Below are 24222 nucleotides of genomic sequence, written 5' to 3' on the forward strand. Positions count from 1 at the left end.
GTGTGTGTTATTCTTTATTGATTTTCTATATATATATATATATATATATATATATATAGATACTTATATATATACATATATATATATATATATATATATATATAGACATTAGTGAGAGAGGAAATACGGAAACGTCAAAAATGAAGTTGTCGGTGTAAGGGGTAGGGTGAGGCGCACGCCACTTCCGAAATCCTCGATCCGTCACTGGCTACCCTGTGTATATAATAGGGATCAGTGCTGTAATTATGTCACTGTTCCTCTTTCTCTTCCCGGGTCCTTGGCGTTTTTCTTCTGCTTCCTCCTTTTCTCTCTTTCTTCTTTTTCCTTTCCCTTCCTTCCTTCTCTTTTAATCCCCCTCTTTTTTCCCTTTTTTTCATCTCTCATTGTTTCCTCTCCTTTTTTTCTCTCCTCTTTTTCTTACCTGGGGGCACGCGCCCCCAACGCCCCCTGGATACGCGCCTGATATCCCTAGTAGCTACAGTCCTGTTTACATTAACGATGTCAAACATCTACAAATACCAAAAGTACGTGCGGGAAGGTCCATGCAGGTATCTCATTTCTCTATTTCATAATATAATAATAATAATCAGTAGAAGTATTTCTACGATGCATATGCGACCACAAATGTGGGATTACAACTTACACGTCGGGTGGCTTCCAATTAAACATTGCTTCAATTGCCACCGCCATTATTCACTCGGCCACAGCACCGGTCGTTGACCAAAAGTTTGTATGAAAGACGACAATCGAGTTCCATTCGACGCACGGAACTGCGCCAAAAAAAAAACTAAATTACTGAATCAGTTAACACTGAATTAAAGTTTCCCACAAACCCGTCTTTCATAGACTTGGTCCACCGCAGGCAAACATTTCCCAATAAGTTAACCCGACCGGCCCGCTATATATTCGAACCTCTGGACAATCAGTGTCCATTGCCTGCATAGCTGTATACACACGGCTCTAACTTGAATATATGTGTACATCACCATCACACAAGTTGTGAAAAGTTTGGCATTGCTTGGGTTTCAGGGCCGGGCATGGAAATGTCAATAAACCATTGTGGCTAACTTGTTAAAGACAAGGTTGCTTACCTTTGTTTCTAGCGTAAAGCAAATGGGTTCTCGGAAGGAAAAAGCCAGACAAAGACGTTCATAATTCCTTCCATGGCAGAATGAGAGGTTGACATTCATGAGGTAAGCTAGCTATTGTTCGTAAAGTAGAAGATTAAAAGGCATAAAACGTTGAGCGTAAGTTAACATACGGGGCTTCATTTCAACTCTTATTTATACCATGGAGTTATAGCTCTATGTTTATACCCAGCCTCATTTAACAGTAAGGGCTGTCCTAACTTAGGTCTAAGTTAGTTGGGTTACGGCTACGCCGTTAGATATTCCATTCGTATGATATAGGACCCAGTATCAAATGTTTACTTGGTTTTGGCCTAATGTTACATATTGGTAAAATACTGTGGGAGGCTGGGACAATACCCCGATGGAAAGAGATGCATTTTTGCAAACCTAGTGTAGTTATAAGTAACAAAGTAGAATTAATATTCGGCATAACTTTTTTTCAGTAATATGGTTGTGAATGAGTGGAATGGTTTGCCTGAGAAAGTTGTAGGCTACTTGCAAGTAGTGTGAATGGGTTTAAGAATGCTAATTTGGACAAGCACTTTAAGCATTGTAATCAGGTCTGATTTTTTGTGCCTAGAGTTTTTTTCCCTCTCCTATAGATTCCTTGATGGGGATCAACTTGAGTGTCCCTCCTGATCCGTTTTTGTCTACTTAAATAAACTAAGGTATTTCCGGATTGGAGTGTGTAGTAATTTTTTTATCAGTCACCAGGGTTCCTGCATGGGTACCCGTTGTACACTATTTCGCAACAATGCTTCAAAATTTGACAAATTGTTATGGAAGTACAGTACAGTAACCTATACAAAAATGATGATGCACAAGTTAGCACAACATTGCAGTTCTAATAAATGATCATTGGAGGAATTTATCTGTCATTTAAATGTCTTAATCCCTTCTTGCTACAGCAGCTAGGGTTGTCCAACCTACAGCCCGCGGGCCACAGTCCGGCCCGCCGCAGGGTTGCATCCGGCCCTCCAGAGATGCTCTATAGTGCGAAATTTTAGTGAGCAGATTTATTGATAACAATTTGAAGCTATATAATCAATCATTCGAACCTTCTGGGTCCCAAAAAGGTCGGTTTGTGTGACACTCTCAGCGGAAGGGGGGGGGGGCTGGACTTTATTCATCTGTTTTATCAGGAAGGAAAATAAATCAGTGCTCTCTGCGCGCAGTGCTCACATTTTGTTGCCTTGGGCTTTGGCAAAATATCGAAAAATTGAGCGTAGGGTTCATGCGGCCCCTCCTTCATCATAATCATTCCATGTGGCCCTCCTCTGCAAAAGGTTGGACAACCCTGTGCTACAGTAACTTAAATTCTGTTCAACTTCATGCAATTCAAATCACAGCCATCATAGGTGTACGGGACCATTTCAGTTTGGGGGGGCAGAACTTTTTGTGCCTGAAAGTTCCCGTGACACTATCTAAGCGGAGCGCCACCATCGGTTGGCGCGTAGCGTACAAGAAAATTTTGGGGCACACAATGCCTCTCAGATTGCCGGAAACGGCACTTCTGAGGCCTTGCAAGGTGCATCTAAACATTCAGTATTTTATAATCTCACGTTTTAGAAATTTACACTTCCCCAAAAATTTGGTAAATTAGAAGAAGAAAAAATGGTAACATCACTTTGGAGGGGAAAAATGGGACAGTATATTTTTTAAGCTCCTATTTAGTTACCTAATTTATTATTTTAACACAGTATTCAGCTACCTCCAGAAAAAAACATACATTGTTCAACGACACGTAGGCGGGATAATGTCGCTGTGTCGGGTGAGACTGCAATTTGTCTCACAAAAAAAGTTTAGAATATAAAAAAGAATATGACAAACCTGTACTTCTAGGCTTGTAGGCACTCCCCCCCCCCCCCCCACCATCCATGAAAAAGAAAATATACACTCATGTTGGGGATTTCCAGGTCAAGGGCGGCGGAAGCACTTTCAATCTGGGGGGGGGGGGGCACCGACATCAAAGGGCACTTTGCAGAAATTCGATTGGACTGATGCAGCCTTACATTTAGTACCCTTTATATAACTCTTATTGTATGATCTTATTTGTGTAATACACATCACTTCATCAACCCCCCCCCCCCCCCCCTAAAGGAAAATATGCATACTAGCACTGCAATATCCAATGTGCAAATTGGGAAACAAGGAACAAGTTTTCTTTTGAGACAAAATGAGGTGAAATCATGTTAGTTGCTAATGTAGGAATCTTCCGAATTAGAGTTTTTTTCTTGTTAATATCTTCACAATTTTTTTCCATTCGAAATAGTTTTGAGTTTGACCCACAGAAATTCATTAAAAGTCACGGGCTTAGCCAGGATTTGCAAAGTTGAATGCACGACTATCTGAGCGGAGCGCCACCATCGGTTGGCGCGGAGCGTACTAGAAAATTTTTGGTTTTACAAACCCCTCAGATGGCCGGAAACGGCCCTTCCCGAGTGTTCATTCTGGTTCCCTGGCCTCTTGCTAACTTGAGGCACCTCAATTTTTATGTAGGAAAAAGGCACATTTTTAACCTGAGGAAAAGTGGGGAGGCACGTGCCCCCCCCCGGTTCCGCCGCCCTTGGTCCAGATATACAATTGACTAGATAGATAAAAATTGATCGTGCAAAAAGCATGGTAGCCCAGATGAACTGCGCTTACGGTGGTGTTACACGGAAATATTCGGGCATCATGATGCTAAATAAAGAAAATCATGGAATTGTCGAGCAAAAATTTGAAAAAGATTCGGGCAAGCTACTGCATATTTATATATATATATATATTTCCAGAGGACAAGAAATTCGGGCAAAAGTCCTGAAAAATTTGGGCAGCCTAAGAGGAGAAAAAAAATATTTTTTCTCCTCTTAGGCTGCCCGAATTTTTCAGGACTTTTGCCCGAATTTCTTGTCCTCTGGAATTTGGGGGGCATCCTGCCCCCCTGCCCCCCCCCCCCCCCGCCTCGTACACCTATGACAGCCATCCATAAAAATCCAAATCCAGCCATTTGTTCATGTATCATGCTTTTTCCTGTTTTTATTATTGCACGGCCAGCTTTCCCAAGTGAGAGCAACACTGATCGATACAGGGACTGTATGGAGTATATATACCACCATGTATCAGGGGACCACTTTTGTATGTTGGGGACCACTTTGCAAGTACGTGTAGGGATGCTTTTACACAAGATTGGGATCAGATCTCGGCGTCGGGATCTGATCCCTCCACGGTTGTAGTGTAAATTGCAGTTCAGATCCGGATATGATCCTCCTATTTTGATGCTGGCAGAGACCAGCATTTGATATAGACGTCGAGATCAATTTTGCAATGTAAACACTGCCTCATCAACAGTGAGTTGAGATATCCGGTGACCTCATATTATATGTCACATGCATTCTCGCGCGAAATTCCAGTGCTTCACAGACATACTGTATATTCAGTGTAATAGATCATGTAATTACTCATCACACATATTTCTCATCACACATAATTACTCATCACACATACTGTATATTCAGTGTAATAGATCATGTAATTACTCATCACACATATTTCTGTGAAGTCTGAGTGGTACGTCTACTGCAACACATTCAATTCATTATATGTACATGAATATATAATCACTGTAAATATCCTAGTTTTTGACAGTTTACACAGCCAAAAATTCACACTACATGATGCAGATATTAAATTGTTGTATGAAGTATATATTCAAAATCAGTTCCAGATGGTCATTCTGGACAATCTAAACAACATGAACAATCTGCTGATCTGATCTGATCTGCTAATCTGGTGGATGAAAGTTTTAGCTTTAATCCTATACAAACAAATACATACGTCATTCGTCATGAATTGTAAAATTGTTACTGTCAATCAATGATTAAAATAAACCAGAAGCAAACATAGCTAATTTAAACCAAGGACGCAACTCACACGCACAACAACATGCACAACGCAAAACACAGCGTCACACGCATTGAAACAATTGGAAACTCATTTACAATAAATATATATATATATATATAGATTATTATTATATATAATTATGATGACAGTTATATTGGAGAGTGTACACTCTTCACCACATTAATATGCATGAAACATTTGGCAAAATTGAATGCAGGCTTTCCATGCATGGAGGCCCACAAAATGAGGACCGATAATGGTCCATTATTAATTCATCACGATCAGACAAAAACGCAATATTTTCAGAAACGATTTTTCTATGAAAGAAGACGTGGCCAACTACTGGATGCCATTAGTGCTTGACATGGTGCTGTCTTCATGCTGGTAAGAAATTCTTAGAATTCTTCCATAATTCAGATTGTCTATAAATAAAATAGTCTGCAGGATATAGGTGTTCTTGATCTTGTGTCATACAGTAGATCTAGATGTTTCTCCACCTCAGGTTAGGATAGTTAACCCCTTCCGGTACATACCGTTTGCCTTTAGCCATTATTAGCTTTGCAAACTCTTGCTCTCTTGTAATCTGAAATAGTGGGATCAGAAATTCAAGTTCCACGCTACATGCATGAGCAAGACATCATAGTCCTTTTCATTTTAATATCAAAATTCTGGATGCACAATGTAGCACTGGCGGATCCAAGGGGGGCCATGGCCCCCCCAAAGGTGAGCTAAAAAGTGTTTCCGAACATCCGCTATATCATATGATTGGAAATTAAAAAAATCGAGAGGAATAGCAGTGGTAGACTAGTCTAAACCTTTTCGTTTCTGGTTTAAAATTAATTGCAGAGCTCCCAACTGACCCGCAATTCGCGGGAATTAGACCCGCATTCTAACACCCAAACCCGCTGACCCGCACAAGCGTCTGAAAAAAGTGCATTGTAATTGTCAAGTATACATAAAAAAATTTGCATCAATTTTTGACTTAGCAACCATCATTTCTTTAGCATTTAGCATAATAGAGCATAAAACCTCCTTTACAGCATCATTTGAACCTCAAATTAGCCTATTTTTCTTTTCATTGGGGCGAGCAGCGAACATTTTCATGCCACGGGAAAGAATGAATTATCACCTACTATTCAATTTATTGATGTTACACACAAAAAAATGCATATTTCTCAGAAAATTTTGGGTGACAAAAGACTTTCTAAGTGCCACCATTTTACATGAAGGCATCACCAGGATTCCAAAAAAGACATCCCCTCCCCTTATACCCCTCCCCCAAGACGGCAATTCGTGGCATGGACCAGCATTTGCCTTCTCAAGAGTTGGGAGCTATGTAAATGTATGAGCATGAGGATTTACAGTTTAACACCATTTTGCAGTTACAGGCTGGTTGTAAGAAATTTATAACCTATGAGAAATAAAATTTCTTGAGAAAGATGATCCCAACTTTGTTTTATAAATATTTTAGAAAATTACACCTGGGAAAACAGTTTTTTTAGAAGTAAATTAACATCACCATTGTACACTTTTGTCGCACCAAATTGCATCTGAGGGCATTCAGCAATAGAAAATTTGCCAAAGGGGAGGGGGAACCCTTCCCATTAGACCCCTCCCCCATATCACTCTTATGCCACTTTGGCCCCTCCCAAACAAAGGCTCTGGATCCGCCAGTGCAATGTAGATGCTTAAGTGATGAGACTGCTCAAAGCTGTCACAACCCAACTATTGATATCTACTCTATGTCCTCTTCCTTTTTGTAGGTCTTGAAGTTTTGACACAGCTTACATATTTTAGTAAAAGTAACGTTCTATATATATATATATATATATATATATATATACATATATATATATGCAGCATGAGATTTTGTTGACCACATGTTAGCAAATGTTCGTGTGCGAATTCTAGTCAACAACTGATTACAAAGTCTTGCACGAGACCCTTATTTTTTTTTTTTTTAGACAATAAATTATGTCTATATACTGTATGTAGAGAGCTTTAAATGCAAGGATATCCTAGTAAATACTACTTAAATTGGGGAAAAAAAAGCTGAGGAGGTGGTGTACCCATGCAGTATTGTGTGCAAATTCTAGTCAACAACTGATTACAAAGTCTTGCATGAAACCCTTTTTTTTTTCCATCAGCTTTTGTTATCGTAGTCACGGACGGTAACGGAATTGATGTTTGCTAAGAGGATCAAGAAGAGCCTTGTCGGTGAGTGTTGTAATTTTCTCATGTATCTGACGTCATCTTGTTCGTTGGGTGTAAACTCACACAAAAAAAAGTGGAAAGGGAGGTCTTGGCCAAATTCAGAATCCTCCCCCACGACTGATTTTGTTAGGGGCCTGAGCCTTTATGGGAGGAGGAGCCAGAGATCAATCAAGAATGGGATGCTGTTGTGGGGTAAGTGCAGCCTACTCCAATATAGTCCCCCCCTCCCCAATCGGGTTCTGGGGCATATTTAGACAATAAATTATGTCTATATACTGTATGTAGAGAGCTTTAAATGCAAGGATATCCTAATAAATACTACTTACAGTAAGTTGGAAGAAAAAAAGTTGAGGAGGTGGTGTACCCATGTAAAAGCTTCCTGTCTGCAGATTCCATAGCAAATGCCGTGGAGTTGTGGTAAAGGCAAGAAAGTTACGCAAGAGGTAGAACACTACCATTAGGCGTGATTCGTAAACGAAGAACACCTTTCATTACTGAGACAGTACTTGCGTGGCAACAAGCTATGAAATAATTAGTATTCAAGAAGGGTGAAAGTCAAGACTTTGGTAGAACAATGGAAATAATTTACATGATCCATATCACACGTAGTTGAATTATCTAGCTTTAAACTTTTATTTAAATACTTAGTGAGTTTAATCATTTGAATGCATTTTGTACCAGTGCGGAGATTATTAAATCTTTAGCAAAATACAGGAAGCTTTGTCTTCCACACGCTGCCACAGGGAAGTGTCATATTTTATTGCTCTGCTATGCACACACCTTTTTAAGTAATTTCCTAATTTCTTTGTGGATTCTGGTACTTGTCACTGAAGTAACAGATTAAATCTTTGAACAATTACCGTTATCGAGAGTCATAATATTAAGAAATATCAGATTTGCAGCAGATAACATAATACATCATATTACGAGGTTGAATGCAACAATATCATTGTGGATGTTTTATATTATAATATTATTATGATACAATAATATTATATGATACTATGTGAATCAAGACGTGCTTATCAACACCCCTGTCTGTAACTTGGTCCCCTCCTCGGGTGTGTTTTAAAGGGTGTGAAGACTCGCGCAAAAAGAAACGGTTAATGCCGGTAATCTGACCTAGTTTCGAATGAGGTGTAACAGAAGTTTTAGACACCACCATCATTCCCAGAAAATACGCACACAGCTTGCTACCTTCAGTAATTAGACACTAGTGTACAGTCATCACATAACAGCTGCGGTCAATACCCACAACACAGTGTTCAAACGATACAGCGATAGACACCTCAGGTCCAGCTTAAGATAACAAGGTATCACATTTCATTACTGTCTGTATTTTGTAGCTACAAGCAGAAAACTTCACTTGCAAGCAGCGGAAAGTTAACTTTTTCAGAGGGCAGCACGCGGTTGGGGCAAGTCTTCAATGCTTTTAAAGCAATAGTGAAATTTTGGGGTAGTCAGTGCCACTATCTGGTGTTGTATATGTGGGTGAATCTTTGCACTCTTTTTATTTCTCGGAAATTCCCAATTTAATGAAAGGAATTTCAAATAGGGTTTGGCCCAAACAAAAATTGGGCTTATTTCTTAAACAATTTCAGATTGGTTCTTGGACCAAACTAGACTGATTTCTGCTCTCATGCTGTTAGTTTAAGTGGTCCTTCATCGAGTAAAAGTTTTACTTTTAGTAGGCAATATTTGCACTTGTCTGACAATTTGTGGTTAACCCTTTTTTTCTAGTGGAGAACCTACAATCAAATGTGTGTTGATCATGTCTCAACTATGTGTAGGTTTGAAGTTGCTACGGCTCATCATTCATTAGATTAATTTAGGAAAAAAATTTGTACAATGATTTCGACATATTTTTCATCTGTTTTTGCAGTTTCTTCCACTTTAAAATGGAAGGAAACTGAAGAAATCTGTATTCGTGCACGTAAAAAAACAAAAAAAATATGTGGATTGTACCTCGTTTTATAAATTTTTCTCCTCATCTTGGAAGCGACCGGCAAATCACTGCCGTCTTGAAAGTCCAGCTGAAATTATGTAACTGTTCATACAAAATCGTCATAGTTTAACGATTTGTCTCAGCCTTGAAAATACAGTACCACACATCACACTAATTAAGATAAAGTTCAATGATGTACCAGATTGCGTCAACACTCGTTATCAGTTGAGGGGGATCGACAACCTTTGTTCTTTAACAGTTTGCTCTTTTCTTGACACAAATTATATATATCTCATTATCTTAAAGCCTGAGGTTTCATTTCAAATTCAGAGGTTGTCACCATATGGCTAATAAATCGGTTCAAGTGAAGAAATGGAGGTGGATCTTCTTCGTGGTTCTCATCGCCGTCGGACTTGTCGGAGCTGTCTGCTCCGTAGTCCTCATGCCGATGATGACGGAGTTCATATTCGACACGGTCGTCACAAACGTGAGTATCAAGACATATTTATCATCTGTGTTTCATCGTATCGATCTGGAGTGCATGTATGTGTGTGGACAGGTCAACAACTTAATTCGTGGCACATTCATCTTGCAACTGGTACAATATATATATATATATATATATATAAAACGACATGTGTAATGAAAGTTGACAGGATTGATATGTGTCTGGTCTGTCGGTGGACAGGTTATAAAAAGCTCTATGTTGGATTTTTCTGTTTGTCTTAAAAAGAAGTGGGGGGGGGGGGGGGTGAGAAAAAGGAGTTGGGCCTAATTCTTGCTATCCAGCATGATCAAGTTGAAAATTTTTTCTTGCAGTACTGTGCAGTAGGCATGAAAATGTACATTTTGTAAAATGCGACAGTTAAAAGGAAATCTGGTCTGGAGGTGTTGAATTTTTTAACCGAGAGCGCTGCAGTAAAGTGGTTAAGGCAGTGGACTTGTGATCTAAGGTTTGCAGGTTCAAGTCCTGGCCGTATCATTATGTTGATTCCTTGGGTAAGGCGCTTTATCTTCCCATTAACCGATCCTATACCAAATGCATAAATGGGGACTTGCGAGGTAACTCGTAAACATTGTTGCATGCACCGGTTTGTAGCTGCACCCTCAGGGAAGTCCCCAAAGGGGACACGTATATATATGTATATATGTGTTGCACTGTGGTGTCCCAGAAGGCCGGGATTGTATGATTTGTGGACACTTTGGTGTGAGGGCGTGACAAGTTACCAATGACCAGGGGCTAAGTTGTAAAGTCTTGCGAGGAGGCCAGTCTCCCAGATTTGAATGAAATCTCATGTTCTCAAGATTTTGTGTGCTATATTCCCGGCAAAATTTGATTTCTATTTTTATGATTTTTTTCTTCTTTCTTTCTAACTAATTGGTATAAGAAATGGGTCGTGCACATAATTTTACCTGCATTATCAACATGGAGTAAATCCACCTCGTTTTCTGGGATATATTTGCATAACATTTGTTATGCCGCTGTGTTTTGCAGTGCAAACATTTGTATAGAGGCGAAGCGTTTGTTGTTGTAAATATATGCACGATACCAGTTGCAATTATTTTAATTGTAAACAAGCTATTTCAGATAGGCTTCTGTCTCTTGTTTACATTGCATTGGAGTTAAATAACTACGCAAATTCCTTTCATTGCAAAACAGTATGACAATGCTTCGGATATTGTCCTATCGGTTGCCCTACTTATGCAATCTGATTTTTATTTTTTGTAATCACTTTTTTCCACAGTGGCTTAATTGTACAGAAAATTGGAGGGGCGGGGGGGTTTGGTGGAGAGGTGGTCGGCAAATTCTAATTTAGGTAAGGACTGGAACCAGTATGGAAGGGCCAGAGCCAAATGACAGATTTTATAAAAGAAGTATGTGACCCTGAGGTCATTGAACTCCCATTGGGGGGGGGGGTCTGTGGGGTCTGCCACCATCAAATTGTTTGAAAAACTTAGGCATCAAATTAGGTCTATAATTAGCTCTAAATGCAACGTTGGGGGGGGGGGGGGAGAGCTAGGAAATGGTGTGGAGAGCTGACGGTGGTTAGAAAGTTCACATAGTGAAGGTAAACTGATTCTTCTTTAGCTGAATGTTAAGTCTCCCGACTGAACCATTTTCCCCAACTGACAAAGGCAGGTAGGAGCCCTCCACCCTTTTTCCACGCCACTACTTTCTCAGATGTAACAATTAACTCTTGAAGGGAGGGGGAGGGGAGGGTTGGGGAATGTCATCAAATAATTTGATAGGTGAATTGCTTTTATCATTTGTAGTAACAAAACACTGTCTTTATGGTTTTGTAACACTCTACTGCACCCACTCTCAATTTAACTGTCCCCAACCCCCCCCCACCACCCCTCTCTACCCATTAACAGTTGTTTGTTTTACTTGTAGGATGTTAATACTTTGCTTTTTCCTTATCTTCATTCATGCATAACTGGAGCTTCTGTTTGCACTTGCATTGAACTCTCGGGTATTTTAGCCCAATCAACGCCCCCAATATTCGTTTAATACTGTTACACAGGGCAAGAGTGAATGGTGCTACTCGATTGGTTTAAAAATTGAATAGGTTGAAATGTTGATATTACGTTCTCAAGTGTTCGCTGTGCGGCCTAGTGTGTATAGTGCTGGGTCCCTAGCGCAGAATGCGGTAGGTACTATTGTGGTACTACTATTTGTAAATTTCCAAAGTTGATGGAGAAAGATCAGTTAAAGTAAGGTGACCAGACGTCCCCGATTTTCGGGAACAGTCCCCGATTACAGTGTGCTGTCCCCGATGAACAAGTGTCCCCGAAAATATCCCCGATTCGTCATACTGTTCAGGAATTTCGAAAATATCCCACATTATTAGTAAAATTTAGTCAAGTGTGCAGTCGCAGAACGGAAGTTACGGAACTAACCAGTATTTTAGGTGGGTCAGTTTAAAGTGGAATATGCTAGATCGATCTAGCCTAGCACTCTTTCATAAAGTAAGTAAATTTCCTCTTAGAAGAAATAGCTAAATTTTGAAAATAGAATTAATTTAGAAAGTGTTTCTAAGTATCACCATTTACATCTAAGCACCTTAGGTACATGAAAATTTTCCAAAGGGGAGGGGGACACCCCTTCCCCTTAGACCCCTCCCCCATATCAGTCACGCAATAAATGTCCCCGATTCCAGTCTGGCAAATATGGTCACCTTAAGTTAAAGGAAGGACACAAGATCACATACTGCTTAATACTGGTGCAGTAAATACTCTACGCTCTCTACTACAACTAAGATTTAGGTGACTAGAGTACATTAGGATGCTTGTACAGAGTGTAGAGATATAAGATATAACCTATGACCTTGATGATTTAGTTTAATAGTTGCTGACATACTGAAACTCTGAAACCAGTTGGAGATCATGAGAGGTTCGTGGACTGGTCCATTATGCTGCTAGGGATGTTGGTATAAGGGATACGGACAAAGATACACGTGGAGTATAGTTTGAACATTACACTATTAATTGCGGTAGCAGGTTAAATGTCACATCACTCTCAGTCCAGCTAGAGTTCGGTATGGTCACATTACGTCAAGCTGTGAGGAGCAACACACAAATGTGACACACAACTTGATCCACTCATGGGTTCATTGTTATTATAAGCAACATATGTACAGGCTGACTGTGAGTCTGATATAGAGTCTACAGTTATGACACAAGTAGCCTACCTCTGAAAGCAAATTTAGCTATATTACCATAGCAAGAGGCTTCAGTGAGTAAATATTTTGCAGTGCAAATTGCAATGGTTTCTAGTTACACCATAATGAACTGATTTTGAGAGTTCTGTACATTACACCAACTTTGATCATTTGACCGGCCTCCTCACTTTGTGTTGTAAGACCATGACAGTCTAACTATCCATACAGCTTTTCTGTCTTATGTCTTGTCTGTCCACCTTCTAGTTGACTAACTGGACCAACACTTAATGAGTTTTAGGGTGCTCAGATCTCTACGTCAGGATCTGATCCCGCCGTCGGAATCATGGCTGTAGTGTAAACGCAGTTCAGATCCGGATCTGATCCTCCTATTTTGATGCTGGCTGAGACCAGGATCTGATCCGGACGTTGAGATCAATTTTGCAATGTAAACACTCGCGCATCAATAGTGACCCGAGATATCCGCGGTGACCTCATTACGTCACATGCATTCTCGCGTGAAATTCCAGTCCTGTATCATGCATGTGCTAATTCCTAAGTAGATTGAGTGCGTGTGGGCCATGCATAGCATAGTATTGTCACCATAAGGCTATACACCATGACCACAAAAGTTTTAGGGTATGCGTACAACAAGATCTGCGGCTGCGCATGACACAATTCCAATCTAATTTTTTACCAACATCCGGTGAATAGCTGGGGAGGATCAGAGTAGGACTCGAGCTTAAAATGCGTCCGTTTCAGACTGTGCATCAGTTTACCTCATGGAGAGATGATCATCTGATAACATCAGGGCATCTCATCCGGATCTAGTGTAAAAGCACCCCCTTATAGCAAATATTATCTGAGCTGTTCTGTATAAACCTCAAGCATGTAATTTTAATTCCCCTCTTAATTAGGAGAGAGATAAACTGATAACTGTTGGAACTGCCTTTATTTATCAACTCTACATCACTATCTGAGTGGAATGTATCTCCTGCTGGTAGGCAATAAGCAAAACAAGAAAAATGAAAGAGTTTAAGAGGTATAATCTATCTTGGTTCATTAATTTGACCTCGGAAAGAGGGTAGTATATGCAGGCTATTGAACGAGATCTTTATATGGCTTTATAAAATGTACTGATCAAACTCAAACTTAATGTGTTAACTGTGTTTCGGTTAAGAGTAAAGACCGAAAGATCATGGGACTTATATTCTGAATTCACTGGACTACCAAAAATACTTTCAAATTCTTCCCCAGGATGGCTGTACTGATAGATACTATAGTTGACCTGTTTGCCAATTCAAATTGTTAACACTTTTTTAATCTTAATATTAACCAACAAAATCTTATCAAAAGTGGACAAAGTTCCCATAGTGAAAGAGGGAAACATCATTTTTTTTTTTGAGACGATTTCATAAATTATTTCACACATTTACCAGAATTATGTAAGTTAACCTCACTGAATGTGCGAAATGGCAAAATCTGATCAAACCGTCGATGCCAACACATAGTCGAAGAATGGAGCTGAAAAGAACCCAGCAAATGCAGCATGACCGCTTGTCCTTCAAAAGAACATTTTCGCTAGTCATCCTGCCAAAGATAAGGAAATGCGCAACTTACAAATTATGCGTGTGTACTGTGTGCCTATGACACTTGATAGGCTTGCCTAGACTTTATTTCCTATGAAGAATAAAACTTGAATATCAGACTAATCAAAGCGATTTTCCATATTGGATGGAGAAAGTTTATTCTTTTGTGGTGAGGTCAAAGGTTATGTAATGTCAAAATTTTTGAAATTCTTGTAGGCACGGTATGCGTTATCAAGAAAGGTACCGTGAGCTGTCCCTGCGTTGAGGTACAAACCATAGATCAGATGGATCCATAATAGACCTCATTAGTGTCAACTGCACTTAATAACAGCATATATAAAGAACTATCTCCGATGAATGTTTGAAAATCACAGGATGTTTTTTGGCAGTTTAATTCTGAGCATCCAAAGTTCAGAGTTTCCAATAGTGTTGATATTTGGAAAGTCGGTCAAAAGCAAATTTATGACCAAAAATTCCACAAAAAGATGCATGAATTTCCTCCTCCTCCTCCTCCTCCTCCTCCTCCTCCTCCTCCTCCTCCTCCTCCTCCTCCTCCTCCTCCTCCTCCTCCTCCTCCTCCTCCTCCTCCTCCTCCTCCTCCTCCTCCTCCTCCTCCTCCTCCTCCTCCTCCTCCTCCTCCTCCTCCTCCTCCTCCTCCTCCTCCTCCTCCTCCTTCTTCTTCTTCTTCTTCTTCTTCTTCTTCTTTATTATCTTCTTTTTTATTTTCTCATCTTTTAGATGATGGTGTTAAATCCTTCCTCTGCAATCTACCCAGATTGGAAGGACCCTCCTTTACCACTCTATTCAAGCTTCTACTTCTTTCATGTGGAGAATCCCGATGCCATAGTAATGAATCAGAGACCAGTGGTCGCAGAGAAAGGACCCTACGTGTACAGGTAGGTACAGTACTGTAGGTATACCGGGGATGGAGAAGGGATAGGGAAGATGTCATTGAAGATGGATGTTACACTTGTTTTTATTTAGCAAGAATATTAGAGCATTTTCCAAAAATTGGGAAGGGGAAAGGAGTGAGGTCATCTTATACATGTGGAAGAAGTATCAAAGGTTTACAATTTTGCGCTTGTATTATTTCAGCAGCATTGGAACGGAAATATAGCGATACACGAGCCAATATCTCGTAGAACTTCTGTGGTTGATAGAAAGAAAATGCACAATGTGCGGTGTTCAAAATGCAACATTTTGGCTATATTTCAAGTTTGAACATATCTTGATATTTTCTATTTTTAAAGGTGAAAAGTATGGGGAGGGGATGCAGGGGTACTGGATACCCGCGTAAATGATGCCGGGGGTGAGGGGTGCTTTGGTAAAGGATACTGGGAAATGGGGGAAAGGGGTTGAGTCGTAGAACTCTGCTTATTTTTGTTGAGTAGTTACTTTAGTTTTATCGTTAATAACCTGATCAAATCAACCCCAGTAATAGAATAGATAATAAAAAAATGGTGTGTGTGTGTTTTTTTTTTTTCATGTCTACAAACAGCATTAAGTTTTTCAAGAAAGATTCAAAAGTGTGTGTATTAGAGAGGGTACAATCTAGTAGTTATTCAGGTAACAACTTACAATGCCCAAGATATATGTCTTTGTGCATATATTACAATGAAAAAGAAGTAGGTGGATATATAGGGGTTGGGTCTTTGGGGATGGCCAGTTGAAATTCTTGGCAAAGAATCATGTTTCACACAGTGGTAATAACAGTCAGGCTGTAAATAGTCGCATGTCCTGCTAGAAGAAGATCCAGGAGAGGGCAAGGTTTCAATTTCTGTTACCAGGTTTTCTTTATTTATTTTTTATAGTCTCTTGTTGTTATTATATGGTTCAATTGTTAATAGAAAACACCAACTTATAACAAGATATAAAAGAAAAAATTGTCCCCTGAACCTTTTTGTAACCGTAGAAAGTCTTTATTCTAATACACAGAATTGAGGTGCCACGAGCAAACGTAACGTTCCACGGTAACGGCACCCTGTCCAGCGTGCAGATGTATAAGTATATCTTTGAACGGTCCCTGTCGGTAGGACCTGAGACAGACACCTTCACGTTGATCAACCCGGTCGCAGTGGTATGTTAAACTTGAGATCATTTTTTTTGGTACTAAATTTCGACAGAGAGATAAAGACAAAACTATCGATCAGTGACTTTCAGGTAGTACACAATTGTAATCTCTGAGGGCACTGCTGTAATTTTGGTTGTCCCAATTAGTTTCTTGTCATTCGATTTTATTTTACATTCATTTATACTCGCAAAGTTGAAATTTTCCTTTATATGACTTTGCTTGTACTCGCTCTCTGGGTTGTATTGTATGACTGGCAACCACTCCCCTCCCCTCCCCCTTCCCTTATACCCTACCCTTCCCCTTGCCCTCCTCCCCCCCCCCGCCCCAAAGCAAGAAATGGTTACATAGGGAGTTGTTAGTTAAGCACAGGACTAATTCTGTGATCACTGGTGCATATCCTATATCCAGCCAATGCTTTTGGTGCCCGTTCAAATTCTTTGAAGGTTTCAGAAAGTCTTCAGATGTCATTCTGATAGAATCACTATGTCATCAGAAGAGTTCTATTGTTTAGGGGGTATTGAACCGGTTAGGGTTTGTGGATTTTAAGAAATGGAAGAAATAGTGGGGTCCTCAGTCTGAATGTGGACCACATCTGTGTGCGTGTGCACTTGTTTTGTATTCTGACCGAGGACTTGAACAAAAGGAATTCCAGGTCCTCGGATGTGATTTCTAAAGAATCACCACGTCCTCGCAAGAGTTCTATTGTTATAGGGTATTGTTAAGGTTAAGGTATGTGGCTTTGAACAATGGCAAAAACAATGGGGTCCCCGGTCTGAATGTAAACCACACCTGTGTGTATGTGTGTGTGTGTGTGTTTATGCACCTGTCTATCATACCTACCTTGTAATAAACAGAGGCTCTCAGAATGGAAGCTGGCACTGCACTCAAGTTTGAGCACACTGCTTTATTAAAGTGGTGGTCAAAGGCCACTTGAGTTCAAAGTATGAAATCCTTGAGAATCTCAAAAACATGATATTTGATCAAGGAAAACTTGGAATGGGTTGCACATACTTCTACTGTTTTAGTGTAAAGCATAACCTTGTGAATTTAAAAGGAATATCCAGGGTCATTTGAGGTTGGCAACTATGAAAACAGTACTATATAAAAGCTTACTAGTGCTTGGTGGAGGTCAAAGGTCATTGGTCATTTGAAGTCAGCCATGGTTGAAATGTAATAACATTTTGCATTGTGAGCAAAAAAACGTCTCATGAATCACAATATAAATTGGTAAATTGTAAATTTAATATGCCCCTAAATGATATGTCACATAGCTCCTATATTTCCCGATAGAGGCAAAATTGAGCTCATTTACGACATGTTTCGTTAGTTTGTTTTCCTTTTTTTTTTCATATAGTCAACAACAATTCTTGCCAAAGACTTTCCAAAGGTTGTGAAAAGACAGCTGTCCTTGCAGATGGTCGAACTCAACGAGACTGTCTTCATGAATCGTTCAGTAGCGGAAATCCTCTGGGGCTATGAGGATGGCTTCATCAGTTTGGCTAACAAGTATTTTAATATCCCAGGATGGGATACAGATCTGTTCGGACTTCTTTGGGGGGTAAGTTGTAAACAATGCCAGAAACAAAACTTGTGAAGTAAGTTGTTTCTTTTGGTATCATAATTTTGGACACTTTGAAGCAAGCAGTATTTGTCATCTCATTTTTTGTTGTTTCTTTTCTTTCTTCGTGTTTCGTGTTTCACTCGATAGTAAAGTTTGACCAGACATGTTACCATAAAATAAAAGAGTTATTTCCTTCAAACAGTTATAGACAAACTCTTTTTTAAAAATTTTGTAAAGCTCACTAAACACACCATCTATGACAATGCTTTTTTGTACACAATCTAGCAGTTCATACGCAGTAGGCATATCATGTTACACTCTTAAAGGATTTCAAGGAAATTTACGGCAAATATTTTCTGCATATGATTTGACAGAGAAACAATTCAGATCTCGGCGTCTATACTGTCTATGACGGAACAGAGGATCAGAGCATGTTGAATACATTTGATAGATTTAATGGACGAACAGAGCTGGACTGGTGGTTTAGTCCCGAGGCAAACATGCTGAATGGAACAGGTAAATGCTACATGCTTCAATGTAGGCTCTCTATGACAGCTAGCCAATAGGAGACCTTGTTACAGTTTATGTTTGGTCTCCCTGACAGCCAGCCAATAGGAGACCTTGGTAAAGTTTATGTTTTGTAGGTCTCCCTGACAGCTAGCCAATGGGAGGCCTTGGTACAGTTTATGCTTTGTAGGGTCTCCCTGACAGCTAGCCAATGGGAGACCTTTGTTTCAGCTTATGCTTTGTAGGGTCTCTTTGCCAGGTAGCCAATGGGAGGCCTTGGTACAGTTTATGTTTGGTAGGTCTCCCTGATAGCTAGCCAATGGGAGACCTTGGTAAAGTTTATGCTTTGTAGGGTCTCTTTGCAAGGTAGCCAATGGGAGGCCTTGGTACAGTTTATGTTTGGTCTCCCTGACAGCCAGCCAATAGGAGACCTTGGTAAAGTTTATGTTTGTAGGTCCCCCTGACAGCTAGCCAAGAGGAGGCCTTGGTACAGTTTATGTTTTGTAGGTCTCCCTGACAGCTAGCCAATGGGAGGCCTTTGTTTCAGCTTATGCTTTGTAGGGTCCCTTTTGCCAGGTAGCCAGTGGGAGGCCTTGGCACAGCTTATACTTTGTAGGGTCTCCCTGACAGCTAGCCAATGGGAGGCCTTAGTTACTGCTACATGCTTTGTAGGGTCCTCTAACAGCTAGCCAGTGTGACGTCTTGGTACATTTTCAGCTTGCATTATATTATCGAATTCCGCCTCCGAATAGATTCATACAGCAATAGTAAATGCAATATCCTATTCCAGGGATTCTCAGTTAACTTTCTGTTGATATCCAGAGAGAGAGAGAGACATCGCTGGAAGAAAAGGGACCAATGAGAACCAAACCCACATTGTAGTTAGATTGAGCAATGCACAGGGTAGGTCGGAGGATGTCTAAGGCCTTTAAGAGCCAGCATACCTGAATGTAGGTTTCAATCTTTGGGGGAGGGGGGTGGGCTGTGCGGTATAGATTGAAATCCTTCACAGACTGACTATTAAAAAATCCCTTAGCTAGATGGACTCTATATAAAGGCTTTCTGCTCATTTGACGACCAAGCAACCAGCTGGTTAAAATAATCTCAAGGGTCAATTAAAAGAGCCATCTCAGCCTTGATCAGAAAGTTTACAAACCTGTCACTTGATTTGAGTGGTCAAGTCGAGCCATTGCCAGGGGGATTCCCGGACTTAGCCGTGTCTCCTCTTTAACATATCATCTCTGTGTGGAAAAAGTTTTGTAACAAACTTGTTTGAGTCACTTCACTTATGACATTTAGTGACTGGACTCATATCTCTTTAGAGCACTGCAGCCTGGGATTCATGTCTATAAAAAAAAATTAAGAAACAGGGGTAGGCTACCTATATATCAACTATGTAATCGTGGTAAAAGAAGGAAACTGGCATGTCCTGAAAAATTCTACATCCCGAACGCAATAAAATAATTTGCTTCCGTTTAGCTTTTGTTTCGTATCTCTCTTTTCAAACTGCTAATCTGCAATATAATGCCTCCCCCACCCCCCCCCCCCCATCCTCCTTTCCAACTCCCTTTACCCTCTTCTTCTTTTCATTAAGAATCAGCAATGAAGTGTAGAGGAACATTCAGGATATCTCTTTTTTATATCAGCTAACCGGTTTCTGTTTATGTGATAGTTAAATGATACGAAAAGCTGACACAAAATATGTAGGCAGTTATCTAGAATCAATATTTAATACCAAGCTACCGACAACACGAAACTGAGATTCACACAAGTCCAAAATTAGAGCAGTTATCCATTTAATAGAAATGTTTGTATTGTCACATTTGTTCCCAATGCATGTATTTTTGTCATTATTTACCCTGTCAACACAAATATCATGTGTAAAAGTAAGTTAGCCTCTAAGTTAGCCTCTAAGTAGTTTAGGCCTCTGATGAAGATCCTGCTAGGATCGAAACGTCAGGCCAACTAACTTTTACACATTCTCTTACACAGGCTCTCTAGTGGATAAGCGGTTTGCTAACAGTTTTATTTTATTTTAAGACAAATATCAGTCAAAGTTCAAGCGCATTAAATAAACTGACTGATGTTTATCCTGAAACACATAGCCATTGATTGAGAGGTAGTGAGATAAGACCATGTTGAATAAATACAATTAAGTCTTCATTTTTAATGGACTATTATAATTACCACAACTCACAATCAAACTTACCCTGCCAAGGCAATGACCTTTTTATGTGGACAAATATTGCATCATATTATAAAGTTAGGCAACAGCCTGGAATCACTGCTTGTTTTCTTTACTTCCCAGACGGGACAATGTACCACCCTTACATCAGTCGCGATGAGAAGTTAGAGTTATTCCATCCAGATGTTTGCAGGTAAATGAAAAAAAAAAAAAATTTCTTGATTTTTTTTAATTTGTTTATTTCTTTTAGAAAGAAATTCTGAAGTGCAGAATTTGTCTGTAGCTTTTAGAATTACACTATGAACCTGGACAATTTTTTACAACCCCATTACTATCCAACACTATAAGCGGTATGGAATTTTTGAGTAGTTCTCATCAAAAAAGAATGAGTGTAATAAACCACAATGGGTTGAAGTGTTAAGTTCAGAGCCGGGAGGGGACGGATGGGCCGGGGGGGGGGGGATATGTTGCAATGGCCAAAAGTCAAACAAGATGACAATAATATACAAAGATAGAATTTACCAGTAAGAACCCCCTCGCTGTACCCTTTGTGTTATCAGTCTTGATGAGAGGACGGGTTGTGGGCCAATATCCTGGGATCCCATAGAAATATGGGATAAAGAAAAATATTTTCCAATTTTCATGATATAACCAAAGAAAAAAAAAGAATGGGGACCTGGTGACATGATTGTCCTCTGGAGCTCCACCTTGCTCTTTATGCTTCTGAATGGTCTGCTGCATGGTAGTAATGGGTACGCTGGGGACCTCTTTATGCCTCTAAATGTTCTACTGTGTGGTAGTAATGGGTACACTGGGGGACCTCTTTATGCCTCTAAATGTTCTACTGTGTGATAGTAATGGGTACACTGGGGGACCTCTTTATGCCTCTAAATGTTCTACTGTGTGATAGTTATGGGTACACTGGGGGACCTCTTTATGCCTCTATATGTTCTACTGTGTGGTAGTAATGGGTACACTGGGGGACCTCTTTATGCCTCTAAATGTTCTACTGTGTGATAGTAATGGGTACACTGGGGGACCTCTGAATGTTCTACTGTGTGGTAGTAATGGGTACAATGGGGACCTCTTTATGCCTCTGAATGTTCTACCGTGTGATAGTAATGGGTACAATGGGGACCCCTTTATGCCTCTATATGTTCTACTGTGTGGTAGTAATGGGTACACTGGGGGACCTCTTTATACCTCTGAATGTTCTACTGTGTGGTAGTAATGGGTACACCGGGGACCTCTTTATGCCTCTAAATGTTCTACTGTGTGATAGTAATGGGTACACTGGGGGACCTCTCTTGATAACTTAGTGTCCGATCCATCGTAAAAGAAGTACAGCTAAGTTTCAGTAAATGCTTAGAGATATTTTCTGAGAAAGACGAAAGTCCGTAATGTTGCACAAAATTTATCACAAACTTTTCTGTCTTTTACATACAGCAGAGCAGAAATGAATGTATGTAACATACCTTTTTTCATTCTGACTTGCCATTACAATCTGTGTGTTTTTCAAATGCAACTTTTTATTTTGTTTCACTAGTCCTAAATTTGTCACAATTTTTTCTTATGCATGGAAGGGTAGAGCAATTAAGCATTCAATTTTTTGGTCAAGATTTGTTTTTGCAGTACAATACTTGACACACTGTGTTATTCTCAATGTTACAGATCTTTACCCTATCTCTATGAGAAGGATATGAATTTTAAAGGAGTTCCACTCTTTAAATTTGTCCTGGCAAACTACACCTATGCAAACGGTACCGTGCATCCACCGAATGAAGGATTCTACAGAGAGGACATGTGGGCACCTTCTGGGTTGCTAAGACAAGACCCATGTAGGTTTGGTGAGTAATTGAGTTGTTTACCTTTACCCCACAACCGTTTAGGTTCCCAGGTTCCAATACAATCCATCAGGAAGAGGACACTATTGACCTATCCCCAAATCCCTGCTGTGGCAGTGTTGTTGAGTCCTTCATGAAGGTGGGACTTCTTTTGTGAATTTGGGAAATGAGGCTTGGTTTTGTTTTCTTCCACTGGTGTTGAAACAACTTTATTTTACCATCGCTGCAATTTCAACGGTGGTGAAGAGGGTACCTTCACTGAAAAGGGTACCTTCACCGAAAAGGGTACCTTCACCGAAAAGGGTACCTTCACCGAAAAGGGTACCTTCACCTCTCTCAGGATGAGAGAGGGGTCAGATGCAGAGGTGCACTGTCGTCCCTCCGTCGCCACATTTAGCCGCAGTCCCGGAGAGCAGGAACGGTTGACAGACAATTACGTACCTGCTTTGCAATTCTCTCTGAACACTCATCAGACAGAGAAGGCTTGATACTTAAGCAGGTGTTCATCCGGCACGCTTAGAGTTTCAAACGAACTTCTGTGGGTTTCCTGAACCTTGGGATACACTCAAAGTAAAACTTGAAACTAAAGAGGACTTAATTACTTGGAAGTGAGTTTAAAGGGTGTGAAGACTCGCGCAAAAAGAAACGTCTCATGCCTGCAATCTGACCTAGTTTCGAATGAGGTGTAACAGAAGTGTTAACCACCACCATCGATCCCAGAAAATACACACACAGCTTGCTACCGTCGGTAATTAGACACTAGTGTACAGTCATTACATACAGCTGCGGTCAATACCCACAGCACAGTGTATAAACGATACAGGGATGGACATCTCAGGTCCAGCTAAAGATAACAAGGTATCACGTTTCATTACTGTCTGCATTTTGTAGCGACACGCACAAAACGTCACTTGCAAGCAACAGAAAGTTAACTTTTTCAGATGGGTGCAAGCGGTTTGGGGTGAGTCTTCAATGCCTTTAAGCGGCAGTCCCGGAGAGCAGGAACGGTTGACTGACAATTACATACCTGATTTGCAATTCTCTGAACACTCATTCAGACAGAGAAGGCTTGATATTTAAGCAGGTGTTCATCCGGCACGCATAGAGTTTCAAACAAACTTCTGTGGGTTTCCTGAACCTTGAAATTCACTCAAAGTAAAACATAACTAAACAGGACTAAATTAATTGGAAGTGAGTTTAATGTAAGCCTTATCAACTGTAGCCTGTGGAGAAGACGAACAAGAATATCATATGAAGAGGGTGCTATTCATAAATGGATAGTAACTGTTCGTGATAACATTCTGAAAGCGAACCATGTAAACCACCTCGGATGACATGTTTTAGTCCAAATGTCAAAAAGCAGATAGTCATAGCTTTCAGTGCTGGCACTTAAAAAATTAAGTTACTTGGAGGGTAAGAATGACTTGGGGACTAACAGACAGTGTGTGTAATTTGTGCAGCAGAAATATGAATATTTATTAAGTTTTTATCATCAGACACTCAATTATCCACCCCCCGCCCCGCCTAGGGAATATCTATAGGAAATGTTCTTGTTTCTTAAAACAATTTGTGGGACGTGTGTTGTTTTGTTCTTGGTAATTCCACTTTGTATGGGATATATCAATTAAGCCT

The 24222-nt window shown here is 40.1% G+C and overlaps 1 protein-coding gene and 1 long non-coding RNA gene across 7 annotated transcripts in view; one reads left to right on the plus strand and one right to left on the minus strand.

Annotated features, from left to right (window-relative positions):
- The first annotated feature begins 1004 nt into the window (after window positions 1-1004).
- Window positions 1005-24222, plus strand: part of LOC139971823 (scavenger receptor class B member 1-like) — a 29670-nt gene continuing 6452 nt past the window's right edge. The window contains exons 1-10 of one of the 6 annotated variants that reach the window (XM_071978576.1): window positions 1005-1193; window positions 5322-5399; window positions 7163-7232; window positions 9505-9661; window positions 15161-15318; window positions 16358-16499; window positions 17848-18051; window positions 18429-18570; window positions 20870-20939; window positions 22418-22593. In XM_071978576.1, coding sequence (XP_071834677.1) covers window positions 9518-9661; window positions 15161-15318; window positions 16358-16499; window positions 17848-18051; window positions 18429-18570; window positions 20870-20939; window positions 22418-22593 — 1036 coding nt within the window. In that variant the 5' untranslated portion in view covers window positions 1005-1193; window positions 5322-5399; window positions 7163-7232; window positions 9505-9517. Of the gene's footprint in view, window positions 1194-5321; window positions 5400-7162; window positions 7233-7298; window positions 7422-9480; window positions 9662-15160; window positions 15319-16357; window positions 16500-17847; window positions 18052-18428; window positions 18571-20869; window positions 20940-22417; window positions 22594-24222 lie in introns of those variants that run through there. The other 5 variants (XM_071978574.1, XM_071978577.1, XM_071978575.1 and 2 more) reach the window with 5 other exon arrangements.
- On the minus strand, window positions 15483-20888 carry LOC139971826 (uncharacterized). Its single transcript, XR_011794498.1, has 3 exons — window positions 20771-20888; window positions 19718-19802; window positions 15483-15569 (listed from the first exon to the last, which is right to left on the minus strand). It is a non-coding gene; the product is annotated as an uncharacterized lncRNA (long non-coding RNA).

This window comes from Apostichopus japonicus, chromosome 8 (genome assembly GCF_037975245.1).
Source record: "Apostichopus japonicus isolate 1M-3 chromosome 8, ASM3797524v1, whole genome shotgun sequence".
Lineage (NCBI taxonomy): Eukaryota > Metazoa > Echinodermata > Holothuroidea > Aspidochirotida > Stichopodidae > Apostichopus > Apostichopus japonicus.